Source organism: Alosa sapidissima, chromosome 3 (assembly GCF_018492685.1).
Source record: "Alosa sapidissima isolate fAloSap1 chromosome 3, fAloSap1.pri, whole genome shotgun sequence".
NCBI classification, from domain to species: domain Eukaryota; kingdom Metazoa; phylum Chordata; class Actinopteri; order Clupeiformes; family Clupeidae; genus Alosa; species Alosa sapidissima.
This window is the reverse complement of record NC_055959.1, coordinates 9,054,433-9,075,179: the sequence shown is the minus strand read 5'-3', so window position 1 is coordinate 9,075,179 and position 20,747 is coordinate 9,054,433. Positions and strand designations below refer to the sequence as shown.

The 20,747-nt window shown below is 44.3% G+C and overlaps 2 protein-coding genes and 2 long non-coding RNA genes across 8 annotated transcripts in view; 3 read left to right on the top strand and 1 right to left on the bottom strand.

Annotated features, from left to right (window-relative positions):
- Positions 1-97: 97 nt before the first annotated feature.
- On the top strand, positions 98-13,978 carry rbbp6 (retinoblastoma binding protein 6). Of its 5 annotated transcripts, none has more exons than XM_042084981.1 (17): positions 98-1,387; positions 2,210-2,309; positions 2,453-2,489; positions 4,585-4,629; positions 6,463-6,551; positions 6,632-6,728; positions 6,887-7,026; positions 7,231-7,403; positions 7,512-7,615; positions 7,735-8,114; positions 8,236-8,314; positions 8,397-8,457; positions 8,549-8,690; positions 8,782-9,186; positions 9,397-9,492; positions 9,581-11,512; positions 11,616-13,978. In XM_042084981.1, exons 1-17 carry the CDS (start codon positions 1,222-1,224, stop codon positions 13,234-13,236), a joined length of 5,667 nt encoding a protein of 1,888 aa, XP_041940915.1. In that variant the 5' UTR covers positions 98-1,221; the 3' UTR covers positions 13,237-13,978. The 5 variants fall into 5 exon arrangements, with proteins under 5 accessions (XP_041940915.1, XP_041940912.1, XP_041940913.1 ...); XM_042084978.1 differs by having other exon boundaries at positions 9,373-9,492; XM_042084979.1 differs by having other exon boundaries at positions 6,884-7,026; positions 8,564-8,690; positions 9,373-9,492.
- Positions 4,378-18,413, bottom strand: LOC121704630. Its single transcript, XR_006030602.1, has 3 exons — positions 18,403-18,413; positions 15,779-15,784; positions 4,378-4,459 (listed from the first exon to the last, which is right to left on the bottom strand). It is a non-coding gene; the product is annotated as an uncharacterized LOC121704630 (long non-coding RNA).
- LOC121704629 lies at positions 14,262-17,843 on the top strand. Its single transcript, XR_006030601.1, has 3 exons — positions 14,262-14,686; positions 16,317-16,449; positions 17,419-17,843. It is a non-coding gene; the product is annotated as an uncharacterized LOC121704629 (long non-coding RNA).
- A 1,212-nt stretch (positions 18,414-19,625) lies between the features above and the next one.
- LOC121704606 (trinucleotide repeat-containing gene 6A protein-like) overlaps positions 19,626-20,747 on the top strand; it is a 60,088-nt gene continuing 58,966 nt past the window's right edge. Inside the window, exon 1 of the mRNA XM_042084984.1 lies at positions 19,626-19,715. The gene's annotated coding sequence lies outside the window, so the exon portion shown is untranslated. The remainder of the gene's footprint in view (positions 19,716-20,747) is intronic.

Below are 20,747 nucleotides of genomic sequence, written 5' to 3'. Positions count from 1 at the left end.
AATAGTTTATTTACTTCAATGAGAACCTGTGTGAAAAATGTCGCCGTTTTGCGCATGCGCACTTTATTTCCTATACGCATACAAGTAGCCCCTGCGATCGTTGCGGAAACCCCAAATGATACTCAACTGTGTCTGTGAGGAGGTTATTTTTGTCGTTGGGTTGAAGACGAATAGCGGATTCGGTTTGATGATTGAACGGTTGGATAGAGGAGATCATCGTTAAAGATGTTTTTGTAAATATATTTTAATAAAATCAGTTCTTTAAACGTTCGTTTTGTTTTGTCTAAGCGAATCAGCCCTTCTGCTAGCGGGACTACATGCTAGCCAATGTTAACTTGCTAGTCAGCGTACGTCGTTTTTTGTTTTGGAAACGTCAAGGAAGCTGGGAGGCCATTTTGAGGCCTTGTGAGATCAACGAAGCCTTCAAGTCTGTAATTTCCTTTCTTTTTTCATGTTTGTGTTTTCCGAGGAGCGTGTGACTTGGATATCTGGACTTCCGTTGACATTGGACTGGATTGCCTAACTTGGTGACTAATAACGTTAGCAGCTACACGGTTGCTCAATTGACCATTGGACTTTTCGGTCACTCGTTCAAGGGACTTTAAACGAAACCTGATGCCAACTGAGATTTCTACAATTGCTTTCTTGGAACTGTTAACATTATCGTTAACTGTACGGACAGTTGAGCAACAACATTTCATTGTATCAAAAATTGGGACATTTTTACTTTGCGGTGCTTCATCCTGAAAGCATCGCATGGACTCTTGGTCACGAATGCTTCTGGAAGATCATTTGTTGTCATGGCACTGATTGTGGCGAACTAAAAAAAAGAATTTATTCAACATACAAATGACAAGATTTATTAACCACTGAGTTAACTTAGCTGTAGGCAGTTGAACATATCCGTGGGGAATACACACGCTAATATTTTCTTTATATTTGTGGATTTTACACCAGTTTTGTCTATTGTTGGGTGGGTAGAAAGCTACCATCAACTTGCCACCCTCACAATTTTGGCCATGTTTGGGGCCGAGATTAGCAGTTAGCAAAATGGACAACTCATAGGGTTTGTTGCTAGCGCATTAGCTCGCATAGCTAATCGACTGGTTTTCTGTGTTTTAGCATTGTATGCAGGCTTTCGAACAAGGGCCATTCTAACTATTCGATATATAGGTGACTTTATTTTTGTTGGTTAATCGATAGCAACGCAATTTTCCCAACATGTCGTGTGTTCATTACAAGTTTTCATCAAAGCTAAACTATGACACGGTCACATTTGATGGTCTTCATATCACGTTGAGTGATCTGAAAAGACAGATCATGGGCCGGGAGAAACTCAAGGCTGCTGACTGCGACTTACAGATTACCAACGCCCAGACGAAAGAGGGTAAGTTCCTAAACCAAATAAATGATCAACGTTAGGGTGATTTGTTAAGTTACATTTGGCATTGACATTGCTGGCTAGCAGTTCTAGTTGTCCAACATCATCGCTAGCCTTCACCAGGCCCATCAACGCTAGTAACAACGTGGGCTAGCGTTTTCACTTTTGGTTTCCTGATAACAAAGGGTGACTGTCTTCATTTGACCAACTTGTCAGGGTTTGCCAGTCGCATCAATGGCTGTCGGTATGGGCTAATCCAATTGTCTCTCGGTGAATTCAACAAGGGTGCTGCATAAGTTGAATCAGCAGCAAGTCAATGTATTGGCACGTGTGTTTAACGGTAGTTACATCAGCCTGCACTAGCTCAGCTAGCTCTTAGCCATCATGGCTTCTGCTAGCTTGCTATTACATACACCGAGAACAGCCCACACTGTGACCGCCATTACAGAGTATACCGGTTGATCACTTTGTTAACTTGCTCGATTTGAGTACATTAGATTGTCATCTTTACATATAAACTGAATGAAAGAACACATGTTAAGATGGCAGTACACATGGCTTCCTGTTTGATATTAAGTAACGTTAACTTCCAAACTTATGTGATTGCCACCTGACAGAACATCAGTCATAGGCCTCTGGGTTTGTAAGATTACACTGGAGAATAAATAAATGATTATGCTTTGGTTGGGCCCTGGCACGGGTTCCTTTAGCCAATGTTACAACGTTTGTCAATACACGTAATCCTCTGGCCACAGAATGAAAGTCGGTTGTGTCGTGGTTAAATGTTACTGTATGTTAATGTACTGTATGCTACTCTATGTTTTTCAGAGTACACTGATGATGGAGCGCTTATACCAAAAAATTCTTCTGTCATCATTAGACGAATCCCAATTGGTGGTGTCAAGGCAACAAGTAAAACCTTTATTATGTAAGTTGAAAGGGTTGTTGAAACGTTAACTAACTTAGATGATCACATAAGACTTATTACTAACTGTAATTGCAGTTAGATGCAAATGTATGGTTCTTAAGTATGAAGTTAATAACGTTTGGTATTTTTGGATCTCCCTATAGTGATCGATCAGAAACTTCAAGTGGACCATCAAAAGCAGTATGTAAAAAAACACTCCCTTTTGTTCAATTCATAAACTACACTACACTCACAGTATTTTTGTTCAACAAATAATACACTAGTTTCATTTATAGTATAAACTTAGCCCATTTTAACCCAAAACCACAATGTGGTGTGTGGTGGTAGCGTTTTATAACATTGTAATGTTTTGAAATGATGCTTTTATCATTTTTGAGCATAATCCCATAATATGTAATAAGTGTTAAAGTGCATGTCACACTGCACTGTATTTCACATTGAAAACCAGGTTATAATTGAATTCTGTTGTACAGAATTATGTATTTGATCATTCAAATTCTGATGGTTATTGGACATGGCATGTTCAGTCTGTCTGTCTTTGAAGTGTTACATCTGTAAAAGTTTTTTTTTTTTTTTTTTTTTAAAATAAAAGTTGTGTTTTGCCTTTAATTTCTCTTTGTATCACACAGCTCAATGTCTGACTTTCCATGTTTAAAGACTTTGGTTATGATAAGGGACAAGTATCGGTCTCATGCCTGTTTCTGTACCCAACTGTATATGCTAAATGGATTAGGACTCACCCTCATAAAACTTCATGTAGTTTTCCTAATCTCAGATAATTAGGGTGATGAGCAAACTTTGTGTACTTAATGTTAAAGCATTGATGGAATTGATGTATTTTCACTCCCAACATGAAATCACACTTGAAACCAGAATAATTTCTGTAGTATTTTATAGGAAAGGACCCCCCCCCCCCCCAAATTAGTGTCTATTTTTTTCTTCTAATTCTTTTTCAATATGCTCATTTGGATTTTCACAGTAACACCTACCTGATTTTCCTTAAAAAAAAATGCTGACTATATTTTGTGGCTTGCACCAATAGTGGTTATTAATGATGGCAAAAAGACGCATACTAACATGTCATGAATGGTGTGCATTTTGATCTATATATAAATTTATCTTTAAAACCAGAAAGATGCCTATTACGATCATTTTGAGTTTACAGTATTTGTATGCAGTGCTGTGCATCGAAGCATGCGGCTTAGAATTGCACAGCTATTCTTCTTACAATAGACTTGTGATTAGTGATGCGGATGTTGTGAAAAAGAATCTGTATGTCTTGGTACATTGTTGAAGTCAAATGAGATGGTAGATTTCTTTTGAAAAGATTTAAACTGGGTTTTGATGTACAGTACAAGCCCCTAAGTTTAGAAATATTGCGAGATGTAGAAAAATTCTGCTAACAAGTTGGTGGGTGGTTGGATTTAAGGGTTCTGTGTTATTTTGCTCTTGCTGTAATTAAAAAAAAAAAACATGTTATTTTTCAAAACATGCTACTAATATATCTGCTGCCATTGTCGCACTGTTGGTTTACTTGTGGTACGTGTACATTTGATCCCTGACAAAGGGTTGGTTTGATTTCATTACTGACATAAATTTTGCTCACATAGCTGATGCATCGCAGTTAATAACTTGCTGAGCTATGGATTTTTGTACCATGGGTATTTGACAAGTGTATTGTTTACACAAACTGATCGGTTTCAGTGCTGTGTATGATGATGAACACAACTTTTGTCAATAAAATACCTCTTGTAACTTTACTGGATACCTCTTGCAAGGCCCTGTGTGTTCACTGGTGAGAGCCTTATCTGGTCTGGCAGCATATTCACTGTTCATCTCTTGCAAACAACAGTGTTAGCTTTCTTGTAACCACTTAAGTGGAGAGTTCTGTTTGGATACTCCATTAGTTATCCAGCAGCTGTTCCCAGTTAATACCTATGTATTACTTTTTTATTTTATTTTATTTGGTCAGTCCTTGTATGACCGTAGGAGAGACCGATATTTTGGAAACATTTAAGCAGCTTCTCTGCCAGACGGAAATATCGGGTTGTCTACAATATTAGCTGTGATTTGTTTTTTGTTTTTTTCTCTCTGTAATATTCTGCAGTATACACATTCAATACCACTGTTACATTTTTGGTGCTAAAGTCCTTGTAGGGTGCATTCTTTTCTGTCTCAGTTTTGGATGGCCAGTGTCTACCAGTGGGGCGACATTCCACTTTGTTCCTTATTGCAATAGTAAACTTGTTTTGTCTTCTAATTTTTCCACAAACAGATTGATGATTCTCCTGCAACAATTTCATTGGCCCAGCTCTCAAAGGTATACCAATATTGCCCTTTGTTCGTTGCTGTCTTTGAAGTGTGTCAAATGCAATATTTGTGGATATGTCTGTCCATGACTTTCTAGCTCGTTATTGTCTGCAATGACCGTTTTGTTGTGAAAATTGAAATTATGTTAATTGCAATTTGTGAAATTTACTTATGGTTTCATGGTTGGACATATCCCCCTGTAGTGTGATGTAAACAATATCTGTGTGCCAGTTCACTGTGTTCCATGAGATGTTTTATGTTCTGTAAATTATATTGTGTTGTGGTGTTCATGTTATGTGGTGACACTGTAGTGGCCATATCTTTGTCTTGAAGTGGGGGGGAATGCCTTCAGTAGACAACTGCAACTTGTCTAGGCTTTAGTGTAGCAGAGGAAATGATTCAGCGAAATCAGAACTCTGATTTAAGGCATTTTTGCCATTGGCTTATGATGTGCTTAATTAAGTTGAAGTACGCAGAACCATTTCTTCTGCTGCAAGCCGCCCTTCTAATCATCTGTTAAATGTGATTCACTAGCAAAATGTTGCAAAGGAAAGCATTCTTGACGCTCAAAGTTTGCCTCTGTAAATGTGAAAAGTGAATCTGATCAGCATGAGTATCATTTAATTATACACCTCCAGTGACTGAAATGAGTTGGCTGCTGTTACTGATCTGTGTCCATTGAAATGCTGTGTTAATTGTCAGTCAGTGTTTTGCTTTTGTGCATGCCTTTATCCTGTAAAGAGTCAGCTTATGTGCCTCTACGCTGCTGTGGAGGGGAGTACACTTAAAGCCTTGCGCTTGCCAAGCCAAGTCCTTTGGCTAGAAGATGGGAGGTTTTTGTCCCCCAATTCAACCCCCCACCCCTTTAAAATAAAAATATATATGTATATTTTATATATTTTATTCCTGGGCCGTGCACCCCACTGAAGAGATTTGCCCCTACAGTTCTTTTTCCCTGTGTGAAACAAAGACTTTTCCTCCAGAGCTACGTCTTTTTTCCAAGTTACCCCTTACACAAAGGACTTACATCAGCGCTGATCATTTTTATTATATAATGAAAAGTGATGTATCTGAGTACTTCAGATACCACAAGGCGATACAATCCTGCACTTCTTTTTTTTTTATGACTCATGGACATTTGGAATTACAAATCGCTGTCGTCTTGGCTTAGCTGCCGTTAGTGCCATTTTGAAGCTGATTATCTGTATGCATTAGTATAGACAATGTGGAATTTTCCTCCTTGTGTATTTGTGGTTTTAATTATACATTTTTTGCTTTGAGGATAATCATTTCATACTGAAGCACCTTTTTAATTATTATAATTTTTTTTTAAGTAATGTGTATTGGTGAATAAACGGCTTAATCATTTTGCTCTTTTCATGTATGCGTGGAATTCAGCAGCTAAATCTCTTAGACCCTGGGCATTACTGGGAGCGATGAGTGTAATATATGTCTCTGTAGATTAGAAAGTGTGAATTCTGCTAACTGTGTTTTTTTTTAAATGCATCTAGTGTCAGTGCTTTGCTTTGGGACACTATAGCTAAACAAGCTGACAAGTCAAAGTTATTCTCAAATCTATCTGTTGAAGAAATACGTTTAATTTAAACTTTTACTCGTACTCTGCCAGTTTGAACAGGGGCTAACAGGCAAAAGTGATGTGTCATTGCAGTGATGAACCAAATTTAAGACTCAAGATACTCCCCGACCACTTCCTATTGGAGAGCAACGTTCATGGAAAAGGCAACCGGCTACTCTTTACAGGATAGGCGTGCATTTCAGGAATTGAGTGTAGATACTTAATGCCATGACCATTTTGTCTATGAAAACATTGCCTGTTAAACAGACCGCCAATCTTGCGGAGGCGAACGCATCTGAGGAAGATAAAATTAAAGCCATGATGTCACAGTCCAATCATGACTATGATCCCGTACAGTAAGTATGTTTTTCTCAGTAATGTTCAAGTGATTTGAATGTGGGGAAAACAGAATGTAACACGAGCCTTGTTTGAGCAGTTACATGAAGAAGCTTGTAGGACCTCCCCCTCCAAACTACACTTGCTTTCGGTGTGGGAAGAATGGACACTACATCCGCAACTGTCCAACAAACGGGGTAAGTGGGTTTTCTTTATATTTGCGGGTCATTTTTCTCCATTATATGTTTTGTGAGTATTCTAAGCGAAGTATGTGTATCCATTAAATGTTGTGTTTTGTGTTTACCCTCAGTCTAACCTGAGAAGTAATCATTTATCATGTCTTGTGTGCCAGCAGGACAAAAGTTTTGAGGCTCCACAACGGATCAAAAAAAGCACAGGAATCCCTCGAAGCTTCATGATGGAGGTGGATGACCCAAGCATGAAGGGAGCGATGCTTACAAACACAGGACGCTATGCCATCCCCACCATAGACGCGTAAGAGAATATTGAAATTGTGATCGCTGATCCTAAAGTGTTGGTTTAGTGTTTTGTACAATTCAAAATTATTATCCGAGTGGTGGTGTATCTGACATTATAGTTTTACTGATCATCTGTGGTAGGTATAAGTAGGTATAAGTAGGTACAAATTTGTAGCTGTCCATTTGGGATTTTAAATATTCTTCTATCACTGCACTATAGGGAGGCCTATGCTATCGGGAAGAAGGAGAAGCCCCCATTCCTCCCTCAGGAACAGTCGTCTTCCTCAGAGGAAGAGGACCCTGTTCCGGACGAACTGCTCTGCCTCCTCTGCAAAGACCTCATGACTGACGCAGTGGTAATCCCCTGCTGTGGAAACAGCTACTGTGACGAATGTGAGTCTTTTCAGGTCCCCTTTGCTTAACCACAAGGTGAAGTTCTGGGTGATCTCATAGATTGACACTGTCTATTTTCTCTTATGTTTTCCTCTGCTGCTGCTACAGGTATCCGTACTTCTTTGCTGGAGTCAGAGGAGCACACGTGTCCCACCTGTACCCAATCAGACGTCTCCCCAGATGCCTTAATCGCCAACAAGTTCTTACGCCAAGTAAGACCCTGAAGTGATCTCTGCCAAATATTTCAGATCATTGTCTTCCTGTGTTTAGGTTGGCATGATTGAAAAATAGCATTAATTAATCATTTTTGACACGTTTTTCCCCTCACTAGGCGGTGAACAACTTCAAAAATGAGACCGGGTATACCAAGCGGATCAGGAAGGCAAATCAAGCCCAGGCGATGGCACAGGCCCCCCAACCCCGTATTCAGCGCCCCGTCCAGGCTGTCCGGCCCCCCACCTCTCGCCAGCAGGACCCCCTGATGGCCAACATGCCGACCCGGCCTGCGGCTGCCAACACCCCTCCACACGTTCCATCAGCACCCTCTGCCCCAGCACCCTCAGCTGTCACCCAGCAGGCTTCCAGCACCCCCCCTCCATCCAGCACCAACCCCTTGGTGAGCAGTAATGCCTCCCCCAGTGCAGGCAGCTACAGCCCTGCAGTGTCCTCTCCGCAGTGCCCTGTTAAGCAGGAGGACGACCCAGCACCTAGGTGAGTGATATTCAGACTTCCTTTACCCACCTCTGTCTTGCCATGGAGGGGAATTTTGATGGCATCAGATTTTACAGTGCGTTCGTATGTATTTGCAAAACATTGTATTTTTATCCTGCAGGGAGTCTGACCCAATGGTACCGGTCCCATCTGTGACTGTCTCCACCGATCAATCTGGTCCCCTTCCTCTCATTCCAAAGGTGAGTGTCTGCACTAGACCATCTTAATGAATGACTCTTAAATTGGATCTTTTTGGTTAACAACTCCATGCACTGTCTGTAGGGATTCCAGGTTCAAGTACTTGGACAGCCACACCAGCTTGGGCACCCTATGCAGAGATCAGGTGAGCTAAACAGTATGTCCCATTGATGCCTTTGTATTGAATATTAACGATCAACACTGACTAGTAAAACTGTTATTTCTGACATGAATAGGTGATCCATTCAAAGGTGATCCATTCAAAGGCGATCCATTCAAAGGTGATCCTTTCAAAGGTGATCCTTTCAAAGGCCATCCAGGAGGACCACCCATGAGATCCAGTGGCCCGAGGCCAAGCGGCCGATCCGGATGGGATCCGTAAGTACTGCCACAAATGCGGTCCTGTATGATCTCATTGCTCTGTAAATGTGTCCAGTGCTTAAACTGATCCATTATATATGTGTTACAGCCCTTCTGGCAGAGGTAGGATGCACAGTGACCGGCCACCACGCTCACAAGCACCACCTGTCCAGCCGCCGCCCCAGCAGCAACCGCAGCAGCCCCCACTGCAGCCGCCTCCTGTGGCTCCTCATGTGTTTGGGGTCGCACCTCCCGCCCTCTATGCCCCACCTCAGCTTCCCATGCCTCAACCGCCAAACGTTGTGCCCCCGCAATACCCCATGCCGTTCAACCCCGGTCAGCAGCCTGCGCCCAGCTACAATGTCCCCCCTCCTGGTTATCCCCCAGCTTTGCCCAATGTGCCCGCTCCCTGGGTGCCACCTGGAACCCAGCCTCCCGTAGCCACCCCTGTGCCACCAACACCGTTTCTGTCCAGGGAGGAGTTCTACCGGCAGCAGCGGAGGCTTAAAGAGGAGTGAGTGCTTTTTGAATAAGCCTGCCCTTTGGGGATTCACAAAAAATAATGTGTCAAAAATGTGTTTCTTAAACTCTTTTGTCAAATTTCATCTCTATTGTGTCCTTGGTGATGTAGCTTGTTGACTGTTTCCCTTTTCCTGTATTTTAACTGTCAAGTTTTTTCCTTCCTGTTTTTGGTAAATAGTTCGCAATGTCGATTCGTTACCAGGGAGAAGTCTAAATTGGAGAAGTTTACCAATGACTTTGCCAAGGAGCTGCTGGAGTATAGAAAGATTCAAAAGGAAAGGAGACGATCCTATTCTAGGTTAGTACAAGTCAATTTGAGTATTATTCTGTATGTTGTGATTGTCATACATTATAGGAAAAAATTGATCATGTTATTCTTTTCATAGGTCCAGGTCTCCATACAGAGGCTCATCCTACAGCGGGTCATCCTACAGCTACTCCAAGTCTCGCTCTAGGTCCCGTTCTCCTAGGTCTCGATCGTACTCCCGATCAATCAGCCGCTCTCGCTCCCGCTCCCGCTCTCGCTCCTATTCTCGCTCGCCTTACTCCCGCCGTGGAAGGCCCCGCAGCCGTAGCTACCGTTCCAGGTCTCGATCACATGGCTACCATCGCTCCCGCTCCCGTTCCCCCTCATTCCGTGGTCGAGACAGTGGGCCAGTGAGTAGTGCACCCTACCGGTCACGCTCAAGGTCACCGCCACCGTACAGGAGCCACAGCCCTAACAAGAAGCTCGGCCCTCCGCCGCTCCTTGACCTTGACCGTGACCGCAAATACCCAGGGCGGTTCAGGGACCCAATCCCATACGACCTCAAAGCCTGCTATGGACGGGAAGTGGATATGTCCGACCCCTATGAGCGGGAAAGGTACAAGCAGTGGGAGAGGGAGTACCGCGAGTGGTATGAGAAGTATGGCAAGTCCTACCACAACGTTCCATCTGATCAGCCCAGAGGCCGGGCACCCTTAGTGCCGAGGGACCCGTACACCCCTGAGCGTTTGCCCTTGATGCGCCAAAGAGAGAATTCTCCCTATGCACGAGGGCGCAGAGATGACTACTCCCCACCTGCCCAGGGCCACTCAGGCAGTGGAAGCGGAGGACCCAGAGGTCGCAATGCAGCTGCAGCAGCAGCAGCCGCAGCAGCAGCAGCAGCAGCGGCACTCACATACCAGGAGCGGTGTGCTAAGGAATATGGCCTCCTTCCGTTACCCACTGCTGGGCCCAGCAGAAGGAGCATTGGCAAGGAGCCCCTGAAGGGGCCCAAAGACAGAGAGCCGACCCTCAGCAGTGCGGCTGTCGACCCCAAAGGCCTGAAGCACAAGAAACACAGGAAGAAGAGGAAGGGTGACGATAGTGATATGTTCAGCCACTCTGACTCCATGGACGACACAAGAAAAGATGAGCGCAAAGGGGATGGTCCTCTGATGGCTTCCAGTCGTGATGCCACTCCTGTCAGAGACGAGCCCATGGACGGCGCTGCAGTTACTTACAAAAGTGCTTCAGACAAAGAGAGGAAGGAGAAAACGAAGAGCAAAGTTGAGAAGGTAAAGCGGAAAGCTGAGAACAGTGCCTCAAAGAAAGAAACATCTGGGAAGGCTACCAAGTCCTCCAGGGATAAAGAGATGGACATGGAGCGTGATTCTAAGACATCTCTGACTGAGCCTCCTTTCAAACGAACCAGGGAAGACCCTCCTCACAAGGCAGAGACCATCAAGCCATCCACCTCTGTGAAAGAAGAGAAGGGTCCATTGTCTCGCAAAGTATCAAGACCAGTAAAGCACCATCAAGACACTAAACCGGTCAAAGATGAACCAAAGGCCAAGAAGGACCCGGTAAAAGACTCAACAGCCAAACCAGAGAAAGTTCTTACCAAAGAGGTTAAGTCAAAGAGGGACATTGAGAAAGCCATTAAAACTGAGGAGAAGCCATCTGTCAAGGCAGCCGAAATCAAGCAGGAGAAGAGGAGAAGGAAAGATGATCCAGGTTCAGGGAAAGAGCTTGATTTGGCCTCAGTGAAGTCTCCACGAGTTGATGTTCCTGATATGGCTAAGGGCTCACCAAAGCCCAAAGCTAAAGTAGAGACTGAGAAGCCATCAGAGAAGGAGAAGGTAAAGCCTGCGATCCCACCTCTGATGGACATCAAACCAGGGCCTCTGAGGAAGATCAAGATCAACCGTGAGATTGGGAAAAGGATCAGCACAGACACGGCACCTTCACCTGAAGCCGTTGATGTCCCCCCAAAGAGCCGACCTGACAAGACGAGGGGAAAGATGCGTCGGAGAGTGCAGGCTGCTGACGGTTCGGTCCTGGTGGACTACACGAGGTAAGCTGCTGGAAATCAAAAAGTTATATCCTGTTATATCTGAATCATATGCTTAAATGCATTGGCTAATGAAGTCATCGCTTTTTTTGTTTGTAATTCACAGCACTAGCTCAACTGGAGGTAGTCCCGTCAAACGGATGGAAGACAAGGCCGATTTGAGAAAGACCGTAGTAAAGACCCTTGAAGAATACACCAATGACCGCACCTCTGCTGCCGAGGATGAGATTGTCTTGATCCAAGTGCCACGCTCCAAGTGGGAAAAGGAGGACTTTGAGTCAGAAGAGGACGAGTCAAAGGAAATGGCACTGAATCGTAATGGCAGTCGTGCTGGAACGGATGCCCCTCAAAAGCCACTCCTTACTGCTGCTGTGAAAGTGAATGATCAGGCAACCCCCCCAGGAGAGAAGGCTCTCGCCTCTTCCAAGGAAAGCCAGATGGAAGCCAAGCCAGGTAAAGACTCCACACCTACTGACCGGGAGAGGGAGGAGAAGAAGGAGACGGAGAGAGACAGGGAGAAGGATAAAGAAAAGGAGAGGGAACGGGAGAGGGACAAGGAGCGGGAAAAAGACCGAGAGGACCGAGAGCGAGGGAGGGAGAGGGAGCGAGAGCGCCCTGCCTCTGACCGCGAGTCTTCCGAGAAGAGAAAACCCCTCGGGTCCAATGGTGACCGGGAACGGGAACGCACCCAGGAGCGAAGCAGTGACCACGGCAGTGAAAAGGGCTCCTCTTCTTCGACCCAGTCTTCCCTCAGGGACCGACAGTCAGACAGACCTGATCCAGCCTCCCGCAAGCCTGTCAGCAGGGATCACACCACTGCCTCCTCCACTGACCGCAGGACCGACCACCGCTCAGGTGGAAGGGATCACTCCGATACCAAACCCAAAGACGGCAAGCCTAGAGATCCCGCTAGGAGGAGGGACTCCCCACCTCCCACTTCAAGAGGAAGGGACCGGGAGGCTCACACGGAGTCAGCCAAGCGCTCCTCCACCAGTGATGGCCACAGTACTGAGCCAACGGACAAACGGCAGCACCAGAGCGCGCCCGAGTCGAAACGCGCACCTGAGGAGCACAGGACGGAGCGTCCGGTGAGTAGAGAGGGCCAAAGCACAAGGCATGTGGACAGTCGGCCCAACCGTGACCGGGAGCACAGTGGACACCGCACCCCTGACAACAGGATGTCTTCACCCGAGGTTCGGGTTGAAGGTGCAAGAGGGGCCACCGCCCCCGCTACATTACGGGTGGAGAGAGACCACCCCAAAGTCAAGCCCCCGTCGGCCCGGTCCGCACGACTCTCGTCCGACCTAGGCCGCGAGACGGACGAGGCTGCTTTTGTGCCGGACTACAGCGAGAGCGAAAGCGAGGCTTCGGACACGGAGAGCAGGGCGGAGGCCAGGGGAAGAGATCGGGATGGGGACAGCAGTGCCTCGCCCAGCCAGAGCCAGAGTCCCGCCGGCAGCCATGCGCGCAGCAGCAGCGCCAGCTCCACCGGGAGCCAGCCAGACGGCAAAAAGAAAAAGGACAAGAAGGACAAAAAGGAGAAGAAGAAGCATAAGAAACACAAGAAACACAAAAAGCATAAGAAGCACGTGGGCAACGAGTCCGACGCAGAGCAGAAGGCACAGAAACACAAGCATAAGAAAAAGAAATCGAAAAAGAGCAAGGACAAAGACAAGGACGAGAAGGAGAGAGCAGATGACCAAAAGGAGGATAAAGTATCTGTATGAGAATATTCAAGTTGAGCCTCGGACATTATCCACACAACTTTTTTTTTGTTTGTTTTATTTTTTATTTCTTAAATGTGGATGTAGATACGCAGACTTTACTTTTTCCTCTTGCAAGGACTACTGCTCTGCTCAACATTTTCAGACTTTGGGAACTGCTCACCAACTTAATCTTTGACCATGCTCATATTGAATGCAGTTGTTATGAAGATTACTACTTGAATGATTAAGATTGATGCGTTCTCTTAGACACCTAGGGCTCCTTACAAATGACTGTTTTAATTTTGTTTTATGTATTTATTTTTTGGTTTCCTCAAGTTTCAATGAATTTGGTTACAATTCCACATACCATTTAAAAAAGAATAATTTGAACAATATGTTGTAGAGGAAGCACTTTAGAGATGTGAAAAATGAATGTTACTGCCTTGTTGCAGTTGGAAATCCATGCCCTTTCATACCTCGTATCTTACAGTCTATTAAAAAAAATCATATCATAATTATGCCATTATGAAAGCATTCATACTTGTGGAACTGGATAGTGATCTTTTGGCATCGGGCACATAATAAGGGTGTGGGCTGATTTTTGCACTGTGAATATTTCCTCTACTCTGAAAACAAAATAAAAAATATTTTATTTTACATAGCCTTCACATTTAATTTAACTTAGCTGTTTTTTTTAGTTGTCTTTTTTTCTCCTTTTTTGAGTTTTGAAGGTTAATAAAATTGTTTTGCAGCAAATTAAAAATTCTGTGTCTATTTATTTATTTTATGTGATGCACAACAAAGTCTCCAGTTAGTTTAATTAGTCGTAAATGGTCTAAAGGTTAAACAAATGGAATCTACCTACATTGAAAACTACCAGGGGAGAAGTTTGATTGTAACTTGCAACTTAACACTAATTACTTCAAGGTTACAAAGTGTCAAAGATCTAGAGGTAGATCACTTAAAGTGTAATTTATGTGGGAAATATGTTGATGCTTATCTACAATAGTATGGGTCTGACTGGTTGGCAACTGTGTAGGCCTATTTGTGTCGTTTTGCATGTTGATATTTATAGGTTATAGGTTTTAGCTTTATGCGTTTGCTGACTCGATCATGGGCCGATGTCCGTCATGTCTTCAAACTTAGAAGTCTAAGCTAAATAGTCATTGCAACAATAAGTATTTTCACCTTTGGTTACCAACCGAAATAGCATTTTTTACACGTTTCCTAAGCGTTGCTCTGTGTATCGAATCGTAACAGGAGAGGGAAAGGTTAGAACACCATGTTCACCAAGTGCTCTGCGTGCCTGGCAATTTCTCGTCTTACCACGAGAGGGCGGGTGACGACCACATCGATAGTGTCCTGTATTGACGAGACATGCGTTTCATTAGTGAGATGGCAAGGGCCACTGGCTGCAGCGTGCTCAATGTAGGGCGGAGCTCGACGTGAGTAAGGGGCTTGTCGGGTTGGGGTAAGTTTTCGATTTCGTTGTATTTTAACATAACAAACATAAACTTGTTTCTACTTCCATATCACTGCCCTACAACAGCTTAGATCTACCTCATTTCATCAGAGCAAAACCACATTGACATTCTAACACATATCATCAATATAATCAAAATCCAATGCAACTCCACCAATAATCATACCATGCTGAGTGGAACTCATTTGTTAAACAGCATGACGTTTCTCCCCTGCCTGAAGCACTTCAGAGCACAATGTTGGCAGCTAAGCTACCTGCACATGCTGTAGTCTTCGTCAAGTAGTCTGACAATGCACGGGTTTGACATGTTTAAGAAGTAGCATTCAATCACAATAATAGCAATCATTGAAGAGGCCTGTATTTTTTTCCATTAAAAGAGAGATATTTGGGTAGTTTCACAAGCAGGGTAGTCTAAGTGCTTTGTCGTAAAAAATCAATCCTCTTTAAATATAATTATTTATGTTTTTTTGTTTTGTTTAATAGGCTAATATATTCATTTTCAGAGGGGTAAAAAAAATCTTCCATCTCATAGATATGCACGTCCAATGCTATAGGTGTGTTGGAGTGAACATCTGAAACGAATGTATTTTTTATTAGTATAGGGTTAAATATTTGTTTACCATTTATTATTGTTCCTTGTGTTCATTTAAGTAGGACTGGTTAAATAAATTGCATCATCATATTAATAGCCTACTTTTTATAAGCATATTGTAGCGACCGGCTGTCAATCAGGGAGTGCCCGTGCTATGCATAACCCCGGGCACGCTCATGGTTGGCAGCCTGGCGAGAGGGTGGCGGGACCCCCGGGGAATATAGGCTATGGTTCGAGGAAGTTCTGCCTCTTTGAGTTTTGGGCCTGACACGGGCCGCTGTGTGTTATATGCTGCATTGTGTGCTTCGGTGACAATAAACCAGTTCATGAAACTCTGGCTCTCGGTGAAACGCTACAATATTTACAACAAATGTGTATGAGTGGACAAAATCTGTTTGACATAAAACTTTAATGGTTAAGTTTTACAACTATATATCAGTTACGATATTGAAATTGAAATTCGGTTACTTAGCTTGATGCATGAATACTTTCAACTTTCATAAATAGCCCTACTTGACCTTTCAACAAGGTCAACTATATTTTCTAATCTTATGTTTGATGGAAATTTTACCTATATTTCAAATACCTGCCATTTCCAACAAAATTATCATAATTCTGGGTTTATTCCCCCGACATGACAATGTAACATTACAGAGTACCCTAGTGTGGTCCAGTTTTCTGTCCACTACCACATTTTGTTAATATGATTGAAGTGAAGTGAAGTTGAAGTGGTGTAGTTCTAAAATGAAACATTAATTCAAGGATGAAATTGACAGAAAGGTGTTGTAGCAACAATTAGTGTTGTTTGGGTGCTGCTAAGTCTTGTCAGCAATGATAACATCCTGTTATCCTGCATATTCACATATTTGAGTTATACAGACATGTATGTGGATTATGTCAAGCCCTGATTGTGGGCTGATTACTACTAAAGAAGGGCGTCACTTTAAAGGAGAGAACGCTCTGTTGTTAGGATCTGGCACCCAAGGAGTTTACTCTCCATCTATCGACATTTTCATTCGTCTCCAGCCTCCCCCTCCTGCAGCCATATGGGGTGCTTCTCTGTGCCACTGCCTGTGTGCTGACAGAGTGTGCTAGTCTGCTGCTGAAGCCTGCCTTCTCACGGCTCCCATTCTGCCAGTCTGGTCTGCTCTGCTGTCAGGTAAGGACTTTTATGCACGCACTGTGGGAACATGTCGCTAAATAGGATAAAGGGGTGGTATTGGAATGCCCCCACCCCACCTTAGATTCTGCCATCAGGTTTGGTGTTTTGCTGTTAACATGACTGGGGGTTGACTGTAGGCGAGCGTGGTTGTTGTGGTGTGATCACATGGATAAATAATGGGCAAGAGGGATACAAATGCTGTGTTGTGTCTGTGTTGGTGCTTGAAAACTGTCCACAGAGCTGGCCACATGGCAGCAATCCAGCATAACTTGTAATAACCCCCCCCCCGGGCATATTTGTTTGCTTGTTTTTGTTTGGTTCACAGCAGATGACTGTCTGAAATGTTCATCTAGGTAGGACTATGAATTGAGAGGGAACTGAAGGTTGTGTCATCACTGTTTATGGTCAGCTCTCTTGGTGCTTTTGTTATTGTGGTTGTGTTTATGCTTGGCACCCATCAGTAGAGAACAGTTGCAAGAGCTTGCCACTTGCATGACTGTGTGGTCAGCATTGCTTGGACAGAATCAATTTGTACAATCTTGTCAAAATAGCTTGCTGTGTGTGTGTGTGTGTGTGTGTGTGTGTGTGTGTGTGTGTGTCTGCGCGTGCGTACATGTCTGCACTCTGAATATGTGGTACACACTAATCCATCATGAAAAAAAAACATAACATAAACTTGTTTCTATTTCCGCATCCCTGCCCTACAAACATATCATGTGCAAACCCACAGCCTCTTGAAAGTGAAAAAATATCATGATAGGATATCAATATGTTTCATAAACGAGGATTAAACATTCCGCAGAACATCAGGGTGAACAACGGTCTAATGACTGGCATCAGTTTTTGTGTTCTTTTTGGGGATATTCAGTGCTGTTAGTATTCCAACACACCGTCTGTCTCTCTGTCTGTCTGTCTGTCTGTCTGTGCATCTGGCCCCATTCTCTCTTGTGTCTGATGTGTTTGTAGCTCACAGATCAGGAGGAACTGCCCACCATACATAGAACAGCAGTGAAGAAATCTCAGCACGCTTGCACCGATATCGCCAGAGCCTCCCGAAGAACGCCAGCTGAATGGTTTGCTTCACTCACCGTTTCTATGTCATCATCCAATCCGACTGTCTGTGGCTTTGTTGTCGCTCAGATTTTGTTGGGCTCTTTATTGTTTTTTTGTTTCGTTGAGTTTTATTTTGTCAGGATATCTAAGTTCTCCTCGTGCCCATTTTGGTCGGTGCGCTTCCTTTGTGTTAGGGATGTGTTTTGGTGCTGCTGTCTCCAGGCTTGGTGCCAAGTCTGCCTAATTAAGATTAAGCATATGCAGATCGGTCTTGTTTTGGCAAATAGCAGCTGCAAATACGTATTTGTCTTGCGTGTGGTCTGTTGATTGGCAAAAGGTGTGGGTGTACGTTTGTGTGTGTGTTTGTGTGTGTGTGTGTGTGTGGGGGGGGGGGGGGGGGGGGGGGCGTTGTTCATGAGGGTGCGATTGCGTATCTTTGTGAGTGCCTGTGCTGATTAAGGGGATCTGTGAGCTCATTCTTGGGATCTTGGATTCACTGATCAAATTTTGTTTTGCATTTGATTATGAATATATACAGTCTGATGTTATTTATTAAAATGAAGCATTTAGATGTCACCTTCACACATTCAGATGTTGCCTCCACTTGGGGGATTCTGATCATAAACTGTTCATAAGGAACGACAAATTGCTTTTGTCATTTGTGCTCGTTAAGACTATAATCCTGATTTGACACTCCATCCTCAGTGGTTTTTATCTACCTCAGCCAGTTACAGCTCCCCTGGGTGCTGGGTGCGAACCTGTAATGGGTTGGGAAGGACCTCTGTGAGCGGATGGGTGTCTGGCTGTAGTTCACATGTAGGAGCCCTCAATCTCCTCCAGCCTGTTTTAGTGCCCTGCTGTCTGTCTGAGTCCCTGGCAGGTAGCCAAGTCTGTCACGTCCTTGAAGAAGCTCAGCCTAGTCGTGGAGGCTGGGCTTGTCGCCGCGTGAAACAATGGCAGCAAAGAGCCAATATGCCCTCACAACACCCAGAGAAGAGTGTCATTGTCTTCATAGGATACCTCCCAGTGTGTTTTTAATTCAGTCCTGCGGCAGCAGTGTGCCACAGTGCCATTTGCCTCATTTCATTCACAATGTACAACTAAAGTCACACCAGACAATGGAACTCAAACATGTTGAGAGTCAGGTCAGAGTTACAGAAGGTCTGATTCTGAACCCTGTAAACCTTTAAAGCAATCAGCTGTCTCTGCCAATTGGTTAGCTAGTTAGTCAGATAATCAATTTTTTTTTTATCAATTACAGAGTGTGTTGATTCTTCACATGGACTAACAATGCATGTTAAGGGTGTATGCCTGCAGCAGTGTACACACACTCTTGTGTCACCCGTTTGTGTTTGGTCGGACTCTACCAGTTTGAGTTTGTGCCAGGGTAACCTCATTCCCTGGCTCCGTCATGCTCAGTAACCGTGGGGGGCTGAAGGGTCCCCCACCTCCCCCAGGGCAAGAGCTCAATGCCAGGGAGACTGGGCAGGCTTGTTGGCCCGGGGGTGGAAGTCCTGTCACAGTGTGCTCTCTGTGAGTTGGACCTAGCACCACATACTGCCTGGCACACCTGAGCACTCTGCCACCCCTACACTGTAAACTTCCCCGAGGCCGTGAAACACTTTTTCCCCGACAACAAGCAAGCCGTCTCTGTCAGCCAGTACAGGCAGGCTGATAGGTTGCCACGGTGTACAGTACGGAGGAGGAGACGGGAAAGAGAGGGAAATCGATAGGAGAGTCAAACACAATGATTCAGCTACATTCAGGAACTGCCTAGCTCTGTTTATTCATGTTGATGTTAAAAATCTTTCTAAACATTTCATGGGCAAAATATTTGAAACTAATCATGATATTTCCCATCCATTTTCATAGCTATAAATATAAAGTATTCAGTTACATATTAGCATACTTTTGTGGTAAGCCAGCATTCACTTTAAGCTTTGAAATAAAATGCCATGTCTCTTCTCACTGCAGTTTGTTTGATAGCCTATGGGCAAATACCAGACAGCAGTATTCAGTTGTTTGGGTTTCTCTAATTGACAACACTGGCCTCAGAGTGTTGCCTGTAGCAAACAGATGTCTTTTTTTATCAACTCCCCAAGCACCGACTTCTTGTTTTTCACAGTGAGTGTGAGTGTGCAGCTTGGAGCAGTCATAACAACCTTGCACGAAGGGAAAAGAAGCATCCTCTTCAGAGGGCATCAGCGCCTGTGAGTATTCTCCTTCCATTCTCCTGTCTTCCTATACATTTGCTGCCGCTAGGGTGCGTCTAGATTTCTAGGCTACTGTCTTCCCATTTCATATGCACGTTTTCCTTGAGGATCAAAGTATACACTTATTGCTTTTCATGAATACTATTCACTCTTCCCTATCAAAAGTACTAAAAGTAAGTATGGTACCATGTCTGGTTTGTCTTGGGTGTGTATGTGTGTGTGTGTGTGTGTGTGTGTGTGTGTGTGTGTGTGTGTGTGTGTGTGTGTGTGTGTGCTGCAGCCTTTCTTTGCTCTGCAGCTGTTACTTAAAAGCTCATGTGTCTTTCTCCTTGGCCTCTCTGGGGGCATTTGCTCATTGTGTCAATGATTGTAACGAACCCCCGGTGTTGGGATGTGGTGCACGCTTCTGTGTCTTACTGACAAAACAGGACCATGCCTGGGACTTCCTCTCACCTTGGCAACGTCATTAGGCCATAGGGTAGCACGCTCTCTTGGCTGCGAGAAAGGGGGCACGCCCCACGGAGCCTTGCCTGACTGCCTGGATGCACAGCTCCTGCAGCACGTATAGGGGGATGGATCTCCGCGGCTGCTCTCTGTGATGGTGATGGTGAAGGAAGTGCTTCCAAAAAATATACCTGTGTTTAGGGGCAACATGGCATGCAACAGACACTATTCTTTTCCTCGAATCGATGATTAGCTGTCATTTATACCGTGTGTGTGTGTGTGTGTGTGTGTGTATGTGTGTGTGTGTGTGTGTGTGTGTGTGTGTGTGTGTGTGTGTGTGTGTGTGTGAGTGACCATGTGATCATAGTCAGCCACTGGAAACGTGCAGGTACAGTAAGACTGTGTGTGACCTAACTTTTTAGGGATTCTCCTAGCTCATGCATTCAGAAGACTAATCTGAGGGCAGACACCTCCTAGTGTAAAATACTCAATTGAATCTTTGAATCTGGTGAGGGCGATAAAAAGGTGTCCCTCAAAAGACTTTCTTTTTTGCATTTTGTATCTAGAAACAGATGCCTCCCTGGA